The 18,875-nt window shown below is 37.4% G+C and overlaps 2 protein-coding genes across 5 annotated transcripts in view; both read right to left on the reverse strand.

Moving 5' to 3' along the window:
- The window catches only part of LOC144364745 (cytochrome P450 3A9-like), a 466,715-nt gene that overhangs the window by 159,610 nt on the left and 288,230 nt on the right, over window positions 1-18,875 (reverse strand). The gene's annotated exons all lie outside the window — the stretch shown is intronic.
- The window catches only part of LOC101973219 (cytochrome P450 3A9), a 30,001-nt gene continuing 16,388 nt past the window's right edge, over window positions 5,263-18,875 (reverse strand). Inside the window, 5 exon segments of the mRNA XM_078024756.1 lie at window positions 5,263-5,466; window positions 6,092-6,254; window positions 11,146-11,148; window positions 14,889-15,115; window positions 16,399-16,559. Of these exon segments, the coding sequence (XP_077880882.1) occupies window positions 5,371-5,466; window positions 6,092-6,254; window positions 11,146-11,148; window positions 14,889-15,115; window positions 16,399-16,559 (650 nt within the window). The 3' untranslated portion in view covers window positions 5,263-5,370.

An 18,875-nucleotide genomic window follows, 5' to 3' on the forward strand; every position in this document is an offset into this window, starting at 1 on the left:
ACTCCATACACATTTCCGAACTTGAGTGCTCCTGCGTGGTCCAGCCTGGCATTCTGACAGGGCATTTCATTTGCATGTCTCTTTGATATGTTGGCCCTTTCTTAATGTAGTATTTCCCAGTTTAAAAAGGGGGGTGATGTTTTCATGCTTCTTTGATGAAAAAATTTTTGTTAATATAGTCCACTCAATCACAGAGGGTCCACTGAGAGCCTCTGGTGACATTTTTTTCTTACAACTTTGTCATAAATCTTTTGGGCTTTTTCTTCTTTCCATGCCATTCTCCTGGTTCAGCATTCAGACCTTCTTTAAAATTGACTTTATATGTATCCTCGGAAGCAGTAATAATATTTTTCTGCAGAATGGCAAATGTAGCATTTTGAAACAATGAGACTTCCCTCTACCTCACACAAATGTGAGCCATGTTGAGTGTCACCCAAGTCTGTTATCATACAATCTGGTTGGCTTGAGCCAGAGGGAATGCTGAGTTCCCTATATCCTCTGAGTGTACTACAAGGAATAAATGACTGAGGAATCATCTCCAGGCCATTCTCCCTCTTGTTGAGTCTATTTCTCTGGTGATGCTCAGATGGCAGCGAAGAGCCAGGCATGCTCATGTTCACCAAGGTGGCCAGTTACAACACAGTTTGTTTATTGCCTCCATGTATCAACTCCCTTTGTATGAAAACCAACAAAGGCTGGTGCTCTTTTGACCTGGCTGGCCAGCAACCCAGATGTGTCATACTCACAGCCCCATTCCAGAGTGTTCTGTGTCATACAACTCCTGCCACACTGCTGAGAGCCACAACCAAGTCAAGATGATGCCTGACACTTTGCCAGAAGGAGTGGTTTGAAAAGTAATGCCAGCAAGCCATTAAGATGATGGAGATTCCTTAATGACTGATTGCTGTTACTGGATGATGCTAAATTGAAACAAGCTGTGTATTCAGTTATGTATATATACATCTGCAGTCCGAAAATAAAGGGGCTCCTGCTATATCAACCTTCACAAGTTGCTTGTCATCTCCCAATTACTTTGCCCAGCCAGACTGTGGCACCCAACCATCCCAAAAGATGAGAGAAATACGGAAAAAAAGAAATGGTGTACAAGAGAGTCCTGGCCTATTTTAACCATCAAACAGCTAGTTCTGCAAAAGTGGCCCCATAGTAGCAGAGGAGAAAACTGTGGCATGGATGAATGGCCCAGTATGCCCTGTAATTCCTTTCATTTATGTGGAGATGGACCCTCCAAAGTTCAAGAACTATCCTGTTAACTGAGAAGAAAATATGCAATATAAAATAATAACCCATAATGTGTTCTAGACAGTTGTAATAAGAACTTGCTACTGCTTTTTAGAGGTGTCTGTTTAAGGCAGTGTAGGTTTTATGTATTCTGTACTAATCCTGTCATTTAATACAATAAAATTCAATTGCATTAATTCATTAGAAAATGTCATCAGAGAGGATTATGTTGCCACAACACTCTGAATTCATAGTTTTCTTTTAGAGACTAAAAACCAGATCTTGTATTCCTTTTCCATGATATTGTGATTCATTATTCTTAAAAGTGAAATTGAGACTGAAGTCACACATGACCTGTGTGGAATCTCTTCTACCGAAGCATCAAAATATCATCTTTCCCTCTGTTTCATGATACTAGCATCCTATTAAGAGCAATTTCCCTACCAGAGGATATAGATTCATGCTTTCATGCTGGAGTGTAGAGGGAAATAAAAAAGAAAAGCCCAATTGGGTTTGGGGTGTTTTTCAGGATGCTAGTAGATATTATAAGGGGGTAAATAAGTCTCTTCACTGATGCTAATCTCCCAGAGAGATGAAGGATAATACAAAAGGAAAGAATAAAATTTCTGAAAATTTCTGTCAGTTTTTTTCTAATCTATACACTCATAATTTAGACATTAAAAGGTCTGTGAATTTCAGAATGGAAGAATTGAGTTTTAGGAGGGAGGGATGTGCTAGGATGTGCTTTTTGCAGATAAGGGAGCATTGTTCAGTCAGACTCCCAGAGAGTCTGAGGAGCTATGGTGCATTGTATAAATAGTTCTGCAGCCAGGAGGGCACAGGACTCACCATATGAACAGGTGCAGTCCTCCAGAATGTCTTTTTCCAGAAAGCCCAGAAGATGAAGAGACAAAATCCAATTAACTGGTTTTCCCCAGAATTTCCAAAGCTTGAAAGGGTGAGGTTCCCACTGCATGTGATAAGAACTTATGCATTTGCTGTATATGGTGAATTCTGATTTATCACACTATGTGCAAACTCAGAGCCAATCAGATAATTCCTGGGAACACACCTCACCCTGAATCCCCAAAACCACAGGAATATGGATTTCAGGACAGGGAGTAGCTCAAGCAGTGTGCCTAAGATCAATAGTAACTTCTTAAGGGTTCATATCAATTTCAATTTCATCCTCTATTTTGATCTTCCAAACAATTAAGGCAAATAGGAACCTGATTAAGCCACCAACTTCAGGATTCTGGTGGAGAAAAGGCTGGACAGTGACTCACAGATAAAGAAGCATAAGGCTGATAGCCAGGAGGACCTGGATCTCTACAGAAGAATTCAGGGTCAGGTTCTTCATCACTTTCTTTCATCAGTTTTGAATTCTGTATTTTTCTTTCAGCTATGTGGGCTGCCCTTTGCAGAACTGTGCCTGCAGAGTGCCCCTTCTGTGACAAGCTATGATTCAGTGAGGCCAGTTTTATTGCTGAGGAAGAAGGTTGCACCAGGTACAAAGCCAGTGGAAAGGCCACTTTTGCATCTCCTGGAATTGGAGGAGTCAAGTGTCCTCTTTGCATTTGGCAAAGAATAATACACTCTCCTACTTTGACCTTTGTTTGAAAACAGGGACTTAAAGATGCTTCCTTGCGTAAAGACAAATGACTCTGAGGCCTGCAGCTGTACAATGAGTAACTAAAAGCAGGATAAAGCTTAGCATTCTTCCTTCATTCAGTATCCTTTACTAACTTAACATTTGTGACTGCTTAGCTCTGCACATAGACACGTTAATAATTTAAGGGGTGCTCATATAAAAACTAGCAATAGATTACAAATTTATCTAATCTATCTTATCCTTCTTGAAGACTGAGGAAATTTTGAAGGGACATTCAACTATCAGCTTTTATAAAAACATTATTTTCAGTTGTAGATTAATAAAACACCTTTGTTTAATTTATTTATTTTAATGTAGTGCTGAGAATCAGGCCCAATGCCTCACACATGCCAGTCAAGTGATCTACCATTGAGCCACAACCCCAGCCACTCAAGTGTCAGCTTTTACAGTATCTTGTTTCAGAACCCCAGGGTGGTTCCCAGAAGTCTTCAGTCATTATTCATTTCCTTCCAGGAAAGGCAGAGCGTTTAGACAGATAAACACAAGAATTTATTCCCTCAACAGGAGCAATAATCTCATGGGACCTACCCTGCCCCTTTTAAGATTGCAGATCTGGTAGATAAACATCCGGAACAATAAATAAAATTTATTCCTTTCAAGTGATACGGACTTCTCAGGAGCTACTTTACAGTGCTAGAAGTGAGATAGTAATCCTCAGACCTCAGTTTGGACAAGACTGCTTTACAATGCATACCTCTTCCACACTATCCCAATTCTGCTTTTATTTAAGCATTTGGGTCATGCCAGCACCCAGAAGACATGAGTTAAAACATGAATCCCATGGTCCTTCTGGTGTAGCTGCACTGACTAAAAATCTTTTCTTGATTCTTGCAATTATTTTTTGGATTTTTTATGTGAGGGGTGTGTGATTAGTGGCCCGATCTGGATTTTGTACCTGGCATGGGACTCCTATAATTCTTTCAATTCTTATGTTGTGGTAAATCAATAAATCACTGCATAATCAATAATGCCAAAAGTTATGTGATATTATGAGAAACTCAAGTGTAGTCACAGGCATTAATCTCCTGTTGCTGTCTTTTTGTTGTTGTTGTTGTTGTTGTTTAAGTGAACACAATATCATTATTTTATTTTTCTGTGATGCTGAGGATCAAACCCAATGTCTCACACATGGTAGATGAGCATTCTACCTTTGAGCAAACCCAGTCCTATAGCTTATGTATGTACAAATCATAAAACCTTTGTCAACACAAGCTCCATCCATATATCTTTGCCCACACAGGTTCCTCTGCCTAGAATACTTTTGTGCCTCATAAAAGACTCCTGCTGAGCCTCCAAAAGCCAGCTCTTATAGCAACTATTTTGGTAGAGTCTTTCCTTACTAATCTCAAAGAGTAGGACAACTTATTACTTGGCTGTAATCCTCAGGATTCTGTAGGCTGAGGCAGGAGGATCATGAGTTCAAAACCAGGCTCAGAAACTCAGTGAAACCCTGAGCATCCTAGCTAAAACTTGTATCAATAAAACTATATCATAAGAAGTTTTACTCCATTTTTGTATAATGTGTCAAAATGCATTCTACTGTCATGTATAAATAATTAGAACAAATAGTAAAGTATTGGGGATGTAGCTCTGGATTCAATCCCCAGTACTTGAATAAATAAATAATAAAATAAATGGATAAGGGCTGCACCATTAGGAGTTGATGATGGACTACAACTATGTTTCTTGCTTTCCAGAATCAAAAAGGGAGATAAAATGGGAGTATTAAATCTAAGCTAGAGATATAGTAATAACTACACCTCAGTAAATTGTCACAAATTTTGTACTTCAAAAATGGCAGAAGGACACTATGAATATACTTTTCCAGTAGTGGGAAAATTCAGAGTGGGTTAACTTTATCTACCTTACTATTTAATTTGAATTGCTGAAAAAGCTCCATATATTCACTGATTGTGATGATCAAAAGATTTAGTTTTGACTCTCACTGATTCAGTTGTATATATCCCCTTAAATGGGCATAGAGGCTTCAGATAAACTTCTACAAGGACATGTTTATTGACTTTCTCATTATAAAACTTATCACAGCATATTTCAAAGAACACATCATATATCAATGTCACTACAAAAGCCACCACAACCACTCTCATTTTTATTAAAAATTGTTGACAAATTTGCTGATAATTGTTGATTCTCTGATCAGAACTCAGGAGGAGCTGCAAGGACTAACTGTCAGTGAGAGGGGAGAGCCTATTAAACCCAGAAAAGGTGAGTCTTCACGTCTGGCACTGAGGTGGTCACCTCTTTCCATCAGAAAATAGATAATACTCTGCACAGACCCTGAGAAAGCTTAGAAAATTTCCTGCATCTCTTATCATTCATCAACTGAGGAATATAGAGTCTATCTTCATTTTGAGTTTTCTTCACAAAATAAATTTTTGTTCTCTGATGTTCTGGGTCCCAGGCTCTAAGGACAACAATGCACAAATCCTTAGGGAAGTTCAGGCTCCACTTATTGTCCCATCTCTGCATACAGCCTTCAGAATAATGGGCTTTTCAGGTTGAAGAAGTCCTTGATCAGCTAATTTCAGGGGAATCTGAAACATTTCGACAAGCACCTGGAGAAGCACTGACTGAAACACCAAGAACCAAAGCAGCAAAGTCGAGAAGATATATTAAGCACAGTGATGCTTAACAAACATGAAACTACTTTTAGTATCATGTACTTTGAATTCATCCTACTCATCCTCTAAGGTGGGTCATGATTAAATAGTGAAATTATTCATTTATTTGAAAAATTATCTCATAAACATTTATTCTGTACAAGGCCTGAGATGGGGAGGTTCTGTAAGTTCTGGTGAGGAGAGCTTTTCTCAAACATCAGAACCCTGTTGTCACCACACCTCACGACTGTGCACAGGGTCTCTCCAGGAGACTTAAAGCTGAATTTACACTGTGCTCAAGTTCACAGTCCACACATACACATGGCACACTAATCTGCATTGAGTCCATACATTTTTTATACTTTGTTCTTCATAAAGCCATAGATTTAGAGCCCCCACAGTGAAAAAATCTAAAATCTCAAAGATGGTGAAGAAGAGATTCACTGGACTATAGATCTAAGAATTAAATGATAAATGAGCATATATTTTTCTGTGACTAGGCCCCTCTGTTTGGAAAAACATCTTCAAATAAACATTATTTATATGAAAATCTACTGACCTGTGTTTCCTTACAAGGTTGGAAGGAGAAGTTCTGCATTACTTTGACAAGACCAACTTTCATGTTCATGAGAGCAAACCTCATACCAATGCAGTTTTGAGGTCCATTTCCAAAGGGCATGTACATGTAAGGATCGATTCTATCTTTGTTCTGCTTACTGAACCTGGTCAAAAAAGATGACAAGTCAACAAAACATTAAAACTGCAACAGTTACTTATTTAAGTTTGTGCCTTAGACATCCCCAAGCAAAGGTGTAAAAGATTATTTCTGGGCTGGTTATTGAAATCCAGCTGTGGTTTTGCTATAAGAATTGTTAAGCTATCGAGTTTTTCCACCTTTCTCCCTCTTAGCCTATAGGAGTTATTCCTCCTTTCTCCCCCTTAGTCTATAGGATCTTTCAGTCTTTTTGAGATGGGATAAATGATGTTTCAAAGGAAATCATGATAAATTGAGACAGTAAAGGAAATAACACACATATAAAATATAAGGAGTATAAGAGTGAATACATAAAATGAAATGAGATAGTGGTTATGTCAGTTATGGGACATGCTATGAAATTTGAAAACACACACACATACACACACACAAACAGAGTTATGGTGCCATATCTGAGGAGAATTAGTTTTAGCATCAGAATAAACAAAATCCTGGGTGTTGAAGTCTCTTATAAAATAATGAGAAAATACTAGTATAACCTATGCACATCCTGAAATATATTTTAAATCATCTCTGGATTGCTTATATTAACTAATAATATGTAAATACTATATAAATACTTACTGTATTAGACTGTTTAGGGGAAACTGACAAGAAAAAATGTTTATTTAGTTAGTTGAAATTATAGATCCAAAAACCATACATACAGGCTGAGCACAGTGGCACACGCCTGTAATCCCAGCGACTTGGGAGAAGGAGATAGTAGGATCCCAAGTTCAAAGCCAGCTTCAGCAATTTAGTGAGGCACTAAGCAACTCAGTGTGACCCTGTCTCTAATAAAATACAAAATAGGGCTATGATTGTGGCTCAGTGGTCCACCACCCCTGAGTTCAATTCCTGATACCCCCCCAAAAAAAAACACATGCAAGAGGTTGAATGCAAAAATTATTAAGTGCTAGCAAAAATCAAATAAAATATGATACAATCTAGTTTTGCAAAAAATCTATATATGCATAATAAAGTTTATGAGAACATGGTCATATTATTAATTCATAATTATTTAGATAATTTAACAAACTAAATAGTTTCTTCTCAGCAAAAGAAATAATTTGGGAGGTGAATAAGGAGCCTATAGCTTGGGAGAAAAAATTTACCCCTCACACATTAGATAGAACACCACTCTCTAGAGTATATAAAGAACTCAAAAGCAAAGCACCAAAAAACCAAATAACCCAATCAATAATTGGGCCAAGGACCTGAACAGACACTTCTCAGATGAGGACATACAATCAATCAAGAAATATATGAAAAAATGCTCATCATCTCTAGCAATTCAAGAAATGTAAATCAAAACTACTCTAAGATATCATCTTACTCCAGTTAGAATGGCAGCTATTATTAGGACAACAATAAGTGTTGGTGAGAATGTAGGGGAAAAAGTACACTCATACATTGCTGGTGGGACTGTAAATTGGAGCAGCCAATATGGAAAGGAGTGTGGACATTTCTTGGAAATCTGAGACTGCAACTACCATTTGACCCAGCTATCCCTCTCCTTGGTTTATAGCCAAAAGACTTAAAAAACAGCATGCTACAGGGACACAGCCACATCAGTGTTTATAGCAGCACAATTCACAATAGATAAACTGTGGAGCCAATCTTAGATGCCCTTCATTAGATGAATGGATTTTTAAAATGTGGCATATATACACAATGGAATTTTACTCATCATTAAAACAGAATAAAATCATGGCATTTGCAGGTAAATGGATGGCATTGGAGAATATGAAGTTAGCCAATTCCAAAAAAACAAATGCTGAATGTTTTCTCTAATATAAGGAGGCTGACTCATAGTGGGATAGGGAGAGGGAGCATGGGAGGAATAGATGAACTCTAGATAGGACAGAGGGGTGGAAGGGAAAGGAAGGGGGCAGGGGGTTAGCAAGGATGATGGAATGTAATGAATATCATTATCCAAAGTACATGTATGAAGACAAGAATTGGTGTCAACATACTTTATATACAAACAGAGGCATGAGAAATTGTGTTGCATATGTGTAATAAGAATTATAATGCATTTTGTTGTCATTTTTAAAATTAATTTAAAAAACTTTAAACAAGAATTTAGGATAGTAAATGGACATAGCATTCATTTTGTTCCTTGTCATAAATTCATATCATTTTGCAAGAAAATGTTATATTTATAACAAGAAAACTGCTTAAAATACAAAGACATATATATAAATGATTACATAGGGAGATCCAACATGGCGGCAGGCATGGAGAAATCAAGTCTCTGACCTCTTCAGCTGTGCGGGCATAGGGAGTCGTAAACAGTCTAATGCTGTTTGCTCAGGATCAATAGGCAATGCTTAGCTGACGTGGATCTGTGGCGAACAGTCTGGGCCTCTCAGAACACACACTGAGCCCGGATCGGCTGAATTCAAGCTCCCGTTCACCTGCTTCCTGCAGACAAACAGCTATGACTCAGCACTAATCCATCTGGCTGAAACAACTGGTCAGCCCTTCTAATCCTATGGAAGCAAATGGCAACTGAGCCTTCAGAGGTAGTGGCCAAAGGTTTGAAACGGGGCTTGGGAGAGACAGTAATGACCCACCCATTGCATTGATCACCCGGCAAAGGGAAACGAACTGTCGCCATTTGCAAGAGATACCACCATGGCAGAGAACTGATGTCACCAGAATGCGGCGGAGGAGATAACTTCATTGAAACCTATGGATACAGGTGTGTAATCCCCTAGCCTTTCCTCTCCACACATCGGGGAAAACTTAAGAGCCTCTCCCAGCTCTCCCGTGAGCTCAATAGACCAAGCGAGGAAATCAGAAGTGGTGCAGGACCCGTGGCGCGGAACTCCTGGCTACTGCTCCCACCAGTGCTGACAACTGAGGTCTCTTGCACCGGCTAGAGGTGGCGAGGTACCGGAGGACAAGTAAAATTCGCTGAGGATTATCAGCCCCAAGCTTTACAAACTTAGGGTCTGAGGGAATTGCAAACATGGAGAGTGTGCCCACGCATTCATGAAAACAGGGCTCCGGGAACAGCAGTCCTGGCGGGTAGCCAGTATTGTGGTGAGCATCACCTGTGAGAGGGGCCTGGCTAGAGGAAAAGTGGGGAAGTGACTAGACACAAGAAGAGGCCCTAGGCACTCAGGATTGAAGACTCGAACAGTATGGAAGGAGGAGCTGCTGCACAGTGATTGGTTCCGGTATATTGGCAGGAAAAGCTTGGCCTGGTGGGCACAGCTTCACCTACTGGAAGAGAAGTTAATCAAACTCTAAGACTGCATTTATTAGTTTTTTTTTTCTCTCTTTTTATGATTTGGGTTTTTTTTTTCATTTTCATTTTTTTTCTTGTTGATTTTTAATTTTTTTAAGTTTTTAATTTTTTCTTCTAATTTTAATTTTAATTTTTTTATTATTATGATTATTTTTTCTTTTTATATTTCCTATTTTTTTCTTTTTTTGGTCTTTTCATTTCTTTTCAATTTTCTTATTCCCCTTCCTTGAATTCTACCTGCTTACTCTCATTCTCTTTAGTGACTTCTTCCCTTCCCTTCTAATACCTCTCCTCCCAAGCATCAAATAAATTTATACGAGTAAACAGTAACTCAGCAGTCAAACAGAACAAGAAGTAACATGAGCAGCATGATAAAGCAAGAAAGAAAAAGAGGACAAACAATGCAGGACAGCCTAAATATTCAGGAGGACTTAGAGTCATCAGAAAAATGGTCATATAAAGAACTCAAAGAACACCTTAGACAGATGGAATGAAATCTGAAAGAGGATATGAGACAGCAAATTCAAACAGTGAAAGAACACATTGAAAACAAATTACATAAACAGATAAAAGAAGAAGTTAAGCATCTTTATCAGGAGATAGAGATTATAAAAAAATCTAACAATAATTCTAGAAATGAAGGAAACTATAAACTAACTTGAAAATTTAAATGAGAGTATCACTAACAGTGTGGAGCAAGTAGAAGCCAGAATGACAGATAATGAAGACAAAATGTATCATCTTGAAAAGAGTCTAGCCAACTCAGAAAGGCAGGTAAAAAATCACGAGGAAAACATCCAAGAGATATGGGATAACATAAAAAAAAAGAGTAATCAGGATAGAGGAAGGTATAGAGATTCAAACCAAGGAAATGAGTAACATGCTGAATGAAATAATTACAGAAAACTTTCCAGAAATAAAAAGGGAAACAGATATACAAATTGTCAATGCATACAGGACACCTAGCATACAAAATCACAGTAGACCAACGCCAAGACACATTGTTATTAAGATACCCAATATACAGAACAAAGAGAAAATATTAAAAGTTACAAGAGAAAAGAGGCAGATTACATTCAGGGGTAAACCAATAAGGTTAACAACGGATTTTTCATCACAGATGCTGAAAGCAAGAAGGTCACAGAACAATGTATTTCAAACACTGAAAGACAATGGATGCCAGGCAAGAATTCTGTATCCAGCAAAATTAAGCTTCAGGTATGACAACGAAATAAAAATCTTTCATGATTAACAAAAGTTAAAAGAATTTGCAGCAAGAAAACCAGCATTGCAAAGCATCTTGAGCAAAACACTACATGAGAAAGAAATGAAAAACTATAACCAAAACCATCAGTGGGAAGTGCCTCGGTAAAGACAGAGGGCAGGGGGAAAGATAATCATGGAGAAACAAACTAAATTTTTTAAAAAAAGATAAATAATCAAACATTCCTGGAAGTACAAACAATATATCATTAGTAACTCTAAATGTTAATGGCTTAAACTCTCCAAAGAAGCGACATAGACTGGTATCATGGATTAAAAAACAAATCCAACAATATTCTGCCTCCAGGAGACACATCTGATTGGAAAAGTCATACACCGGCTGAAGGTGAAAGGATGGGAAAAAATATACCACGCACATGGTCCTTGTAAGCAAGCAGGGGTGGCCATCCTCATATCGAATAAAATTGACTTCAAGACTAATTTAATCAAAAGGGATAAGGAAAGACATTGTATACTGTTAAAGGGAACCATTCACCAACAAGACAAAACAATTGTCAATATTTATGCTCCAAATAATTGTGCTGCAACATTCATAAAACAAATTCTCCTTAAGTTCAAGAATCAAATAGACCACAACTCAATAACAAAATATATTGGAATCTATGGGACACAATGAAAGCAGTTTTAAGAGGGAAATTCATCGCCTAGAGGTCATTCCTCAAAAAAAAGGAAACCAACAAATAAATGAGCTAACACTTCATCTCAAAGCCCTAGAAAAGGAAGAGCAAAACAACAGCAAATATTCCAGAAGTCAAGAAATAATTAAAAATCAGAGTGGAAATCAAAAAAATTGAAACAAAAGAAACTATTGAAAAAATTAACAAAACTGAAAGTTGGTTCTTCGAAAAAATAAATAAGATTGACAGACCTTTAGCCATGCTAACTAAGAGAAGAAGAGAGAGAACTCAAACTACTAACATATGGGATGAAAAATGCAATATCACAACAGATGCTACAAAAATACAGAAGACAATTAGAAATTATTTTGAAAACCTATATTCCAATAAAATAGAAGATAGTGAAGACATCGATTAATTTCTTAAATCATATAATTTGGCTAGACTGAGTCAGGAGGATACACACAATTTGAACAGACCAATATCAATGGATGAAATAGAAGAAGCAATCATAAAACTACCAACCATGAAAAGCCCAGGACCTGATGGGTATACAGCAGAGTTTTACAAAACCTTTAAAGAAGAATGAATACCAATACTTTTCAAGTTATTTCAGGAAATAGAAAAATAGGGAGCTCTTCCAAATTCATTCTATGAGGCCAACATCACCCTGATTCCAAAACCAGACAAAGACACCTCAAAGAAAGAAAACTACAGACCAATATCTCTAATGAACCTAGATACAAAAATCCTCAATAAAATTCTGGGGAATCGAATACAAAACACATCAAAAAAATTGTGCACCCTGATCAAGTAGCATTCATCTCTGGGATGCAAGGATGTTTCAATATACAGAAATCAATAAATGTTATTCACCACATCAATAGACTTAAAGATAAGAACCATATGATCATCATGATAGACACAGAAAAAGCATTCAACAAAATACAGCATCCCTTTATTTTGAAAACATTAAAAAAACTAGGAATAACAGGAATTTACCTTGACATTATAAAAGCTATCTATGCTAAGCCTCAGGCTAGCATCATTCTGAATGGAGAAAAATTGAAGGCATTCCCTCTAAAATCTGGAACAAGACAGGGATGCCCTCTATCACCACTTCTATTTAACTTAGTCCTTGAAATACTAGCGAGACCAATTATACAGACGAAAGAAATTAAAGGCATAAAAATACAAAAGAAGAACTTAAATTATCACTATTTGCGGAAGATATGATTCTATACCTAGAAGACCCAAAAGGGTCTACAAAGAAACTACTAGAACAAATAAATGCATTCAGCAAAGTGGCAGGATATAAAATCAACACGCATGAATCAAAGGCATTTCTGTATATCAGCAACAAAACTTCTGAAAAGGAAATGAAGAAAAACACTGCATTCACAATATCCTCAAAAAAAATAAAATACTTGGGAATCAACCTAACAAAATAGGTGAAACATTTATACAATGAAAACTACAGAACCCTAAAGATAGATGTAGAAGAAGATCTTAGAAGATGGAAAAATATACCTTGTTCATGGATACACAAAACTAACATCATCAAAATGGCGATATTACCAAAAGTTCTCTATAGGTTTAATGCAATGCCAATCAAAATCCCAACGGCATTTTTTGTAGAAATAGATAAAGCAATCATGACATTCATATGGAAAAATAAAAGACCCAGAATAGCATAAGCAATTCTAAGCAGGAAGTGTGAATCAGGCAGTATAGCAATACCAGATTTCAAACTATATTATAGAGCAACAGGTGGGTGGACCAATGGTATAGAATAAAGGACACAGAGACTAATCCACAAAGTTACAACTATCTTATATTTGATAAAGGGGCTAAAAGCATGCAATGGAGGAAGGAAAGCATCTTCAACAAATGGTGCTGGAAAAACTGGAAATCCATTTGCAAAAAAATGAAACTGAATCCCTTTCTCTCGCCATGCACAAAAGTTAACTCAAAATGGATCAAGGAGCTTGATATCAAATCAGAGACTCTGCATCTGATAGAAGAAAAAGTTGGCTCCGATCTACATATTATGGGGTCGGGCTCCAAATTCCTTAATAGGACACCCATTGCACAAAAGTTAATAACAAGAATGAACAAATGGGACTTACTTAAACTAAAAAGTTTTTTCTCAGCAAGAGAAACATTAAGAGAGGTAAATAGAGAGCCTACATCTTGGGAACAAATTTTTACTTCTCACACTTCAGATAGAGCCCTAATATCTAGAGTATACAAAGAACTCAAAAAATTAGATAATAAGATAACAAATAACCCAATCAACAAATGGGCCAAAAACCTGAACAGACACTTCTCAGAGGAGGACATAGAATCAATCAACAAGTACATGAAAACATGCTCACCATCTCTAGCAGTCAACGAAATGCAAATCAAAACCACTCTAAGATACCATCTCACTCCAGTAAGATTGGCAGCTATTATGAAGTCAAACAACAACAAGTGCTGGCGAGGATGTGGAGAAAAGGGTACTATTGTACATTGGTGTTGGGACTGCAAATTGGTGCGGCCAATTTGGAAAGCAGCATGGAGATTCCTGGGAAAGCTGGGAATGGAACCACCATTTCACCCAGCTATTGCCCTTCTCGGACTATTTTCTGAAGACCTTAAAAGAGCGTACTACAGAGATACTGCCACATCGATGTTCATAGCAGCACAATTCACAATAGCTAGACTGTGGAACCAACCCAGATTCCCTTCAATAGATGAATGGATAAAAAAAATGTGGCATTTATACACCATGGAGTATTATACAGCACTAAAAATGACAAAATCATGGAATTTGCAGGGAAACAGATGGCAGTAGAGCAGAATATGCTTAGTGAAGCTATCCAGTCCCTAAAAAACAAATACCAAATGTCTTCTTTGATATAATGAGAACAACTATGAACAGAGCAGGGAGGAAAAGAAGGAAGAAAAGATTAACTTTAAACAGACATGAGATGGGAGGGAAAGTTAGAGAAAAGGGGAATTGCATGGAAATGAAGGGAGACCCTTATTGCTATACAAAATTACATATAAGAGGTTGTGAGGGGAATGGGAAAATAAACAAGGAGAGAAATAAATTACAGTAGATGGGGTAGAGAGAGAAGATGTGAGGGAAGGGTAGGGGGGATAGTAGGGGATAGGAAAGGTAGGAGAATACAACAGTTACTAATAGGGCATTATGTAATATTGTGGCTGTGTAACTGACGTGATTCTTCAATCTACATTTGGGGTAAAAATTGGGAGTTCATAACCCACTTCAATCTAATGTATGATATATGATATGTCAAGAGCTTTGTAATGTTGTGAAAAACCAATAAAAAATGATTACATAGCTACCTGTATGTCATCTGTAATAAGAAATACAAGGACATGCTTGAACAACCCTAGCCCAGGGCAGTTCCCTTTCCCAGAAGCCCTGTACCTTTCAGGGCGGAACTCCTCAGGCTCTGGCCAGTGCTGTGTGTCTCGATGAAGAACAAAGCTTGGTATCATCACCACTGTTCCCCTCCTAATGGGCACTCCATTGATTTCAATATCTTTCTTACAGACCCTCTCAAGTCTGCCAGTAATTGGGTACAACCTGAGAGTTTCATTCACCACCAAGTCCAGGTACTCCATCTGTAACACGGTATCATAGGTAGCAGGTGCCTGAAGAGAAAAAAAAAAAAGATTTTTTTGAAAATGCATGTTTGGAACTAAATTAGAACTCAATTTATTTAGTTTTATTAAAGTGTTACAAGGTCCCATGAATAATAGAATGATGAAGGAGAGTGGTGCTTACAATTGACTAAGCATTATAATAACAATCATTTCCATTTGACAACCATATACATAAGAGACCTTTGGGACAATCCCAAATTCAGTGTATAATATCCTCAGAATCATCATATACTACTTTTTCTCATGCAAGGAAAAGTAACTAATAGAATATGACAATTACACTCAGGCAAAATAATGTGAAAGTCACTGTTAACTTTCTTAGAATAGTCACATGGCTATTTCAGGGAAATAGAACATAGAAAAGAGAAAATAACCCATTATATATCTGTTTTTTCTTGAATAATCCTGCTTTGAATATATATACTTATAGATAACACTACATCATGTAAAAAATGTTGGGAGAAACTGGTAACTTTCACCCTAATACCACCAAAATAAGGCTAAGATTCAATGGCACCATGTCACACAATTTTAGTTTCAGAGAATATTCTAAGGAAGACAGAAAACCACTCTCAGCCTCACTCTCTGTTTCTGGACCAGTCTCCTGGTTGTTCTTCAGGGCTTCATTGTGAGCTCTGAAGAAGCGGCTTTTTGCCTACTTCACTTCCAAACCAGCCATGCAAGCCCCAGAAACCATGTGTTTTCATATATAATAGACTCCCTGTTTAGGAAGAGGTATGAGGACAGCAGGAACAACACGTGTCTAATGCCTGATGTGACATTGGAGAGGACACAAGGTAGAAGTAAAGTGTTTAGCTCAGGAGCCAGAAAACCTGACTCATCCCTTGGCTGCTTCTCTCTAATACATGACTAGAGTGTGAAGATGTGTGGAGCAGAGCATAGTCGGCCTGCCCCCCAAGCCCAGGCTCACTCAGCAGACAGCCAGGCAGGAGCTCTTGCCACAGTTCACCAGATCCAATGATCTGGACACTTGAGTGACACATGCTTACACTTCCTAGGTATCATCATGGTAACTGGTAATGGGTACTACTGAAATTACACTCTTTTCAATATTCCTTTTAGGGTTGAGAATAGCATTTTCCCCTCAATACTGTGTTTTCCCTTTCAGTTCTCTCTTCAGAACCTTTTCAAAAGAGCTGGTGAAAAGAATAAGTGACTATATTTTGGATAAAGCCTCCTAGGAAGTGAAAAGGAGGGAGTCTTGTTGAGGCTCCACCTCCCTCCTCCCTTTCCAGGTACCATCTTCTCACCTTATTGGGCAAAGCTGCATCAATCTCCTGCTGCAGTTTGGTCTGGGCATCAGGATGGGTAGCCAGTTCATACAAAATGAAGGAAAGAGAACTGCTAGTGGTCTCATAGCCAGCAAAAATGAAGATAATTGATTGAGCCACAAGCTCCAGATCAGACAGGACTAATGGAAGAGGAAGCACAATTTAGGTAAATCCAGCAAATCACAACATCAGGGTTTAGATGAAGAGAAATCCCATTAAAACCCACAGATCACTAGGCAGGACCATGGAAAAGCAATTCAGGGTCATTCTCAGAGTGGTTTTCACTCTCATGTCTATCCAATAGGGGAAACAAAGGTAAACTTTTTTTTTTAATCCAATTTTCCTGAGGTCTACACTACTCTTGGACTTGGGTATTAACTGTGCCATTCTCAGCACCACCAAAGATAGGTAATTTCAAGAGATACCATTTCTATCTAAGATACACAGTATGATCAATATGAACTTTTATATACCTGGGCCCTAAAATAAACATGTTCTCTGTTCCAAACGTGCAATTCAAGATAAAAAAGAATACATAAAACAAATGTTTGAAAGGTCTACAGATTTCAGATTTACTGATTATGATTTTCTATGATGATGTCATGAGGACATTTAATTATCAAATCTTTTATCCCAGTGAGTATGAACCCCATGAAATAGGACTATAAAGTCAAGGTTCAGGCCAGGTGCAGTGGCACACACCAGTAATCTCTGCAGGAGGCTGAGGCAAGAGGATCATGAGTTCAAACCAATATCAGCAACAGCAGGGCACTATGCAACTCAGTGGAACCCTGTCTCTAAATAAAATACAAAGTAGGGCTAAGGATTTGTTTCAGTGGTTGAGTGCTCCTGAGTTAAATTCCTGGTAACCCTCTCTACTGCACCAAATAAAAGTCAAGATTTGGAGCTCGAATGTTGGCATTTATAGCTACCAGCCACCTGTTGGGGTTTAGATTTTAATTAATTAAAAATCAATATACTTTAGTGGCACCAGCCACGTATCAAGTGCTAAGTAGGCACATGTGTTTGGTGGCTATTTTATTGAAGAGTTAAACTATAGACTGTTTCCTTTATCTTAGAAACCTGAATAGAACTGGGTAGATACATTCAGGATAGATGAATGGATGGATGGATGGATAAACAAATACATAGATAGATAGATAGATAGATAGATGATAGATAGATAGATAGATAATAGATAGATAGATAGATGATAGATAGATAGATAGATAGATAGATAGATAGATAGATAGATAGATAGATAGATAATATGTAAATGTGAACATAAAAATATGTACACTGGGTCTGGGGTTGTAGCTCAGTGGTAGGACACTCACCTAGCACACGTGAGGCACTGGGTTTGGTCCTTAGCACCACACAAAAATAAAATAAAAGCATTGTGTGCACCTACAACTAAAAAATAAAAATATCTTTTTAAAAAATATGTATACTGTCAGGCTGTAGTAAAACAAGTGTTCATCTTTAGAATAATTGCTCAACATTCAGGACTTTTTTTAGATGGTTGTCAAGGCACTAGGTACCTCAAATTAGAACTTCAATGGGAATATTTGTGTATTACAGAAATAAGCAATAAATTAGGAAAAAATTTTTGAAGGAGAGAGAAAAATAGTTTATATTACTGGATGTGAGTAGATACAGAAATATTTCTTTCCTCTGTTCAATGTAGAAGTATTTCATGTTAATAATCTTGTCTAATGAGAGTATCTAAAAGCAAAAGTTCACAAGATGATCACAGATTTTGATTTCTAAATTCAATTAATTGGAAAAACAAAAAACAAACCTGTCGGGGAAAACAGAGCAGAAACCTAGAATACCTTAAATTAGAAAGCAAGAAAATACTTAGAAAATAAATAAAAAGGGCACAGAATACACTGTGTGCTACTATAATGTGGATACATGTCATAGAATGTACAAGACAAAGAGCAAATCCTAAGGAAATCTGTGGACTGTGAATGATAGAAGTGTGTCAACACAGGTTCCTGAACTGTGATAAATATAACTCTCTGGTGGTGGATATTAGGAGTGAAGCAGTGTATTCAAGACTACATGAAGAACCTTTGTGTTCTCAGCTCAATATTGCTATGGCCAGAATAAACAGAAGCTACTTTTAAAACAATCATTTAAAAGGTGACAATAATAATAGAAGACTCAGGAGCCTACATGAAAGGGATTCCAGTGGACAAATATGGGAGAATTGAGCATCAAAATAAAAACAGTAAGAAAATAAGTTGAATAAAAATACCATGCTGGTAAAAGAAATACTTGTTTAAATCAGCTTCAACATTGAACATGGCTCTAGTTGTGCTTCTCTAGAAAGTTCCTCAGGCTACTGAATATGATATCCAAGCATGGTCTTTTTGCAACTAGGTAGAAATACTCTTCTTCCTGGAAAATCTCCTGCATATTTTCAGAACAATCCTTCTCTCTGAGTTTCC

This window comes from Ictidomys tridecemlineatus, chromosome 10 (genome assembly GCF_052094955.1).
Source record: "Ictidomys tridecemlineatus isolate mIctTri1 chromosome 10, mIctTri1.hap1, whole genome shotgun sequence".
NCBI lineage: Eukaryota > Metazoa > Chordata > Mammalia > Rodentia > Sciuridae > Ictidomys > Ictidomys tridecemlineatus.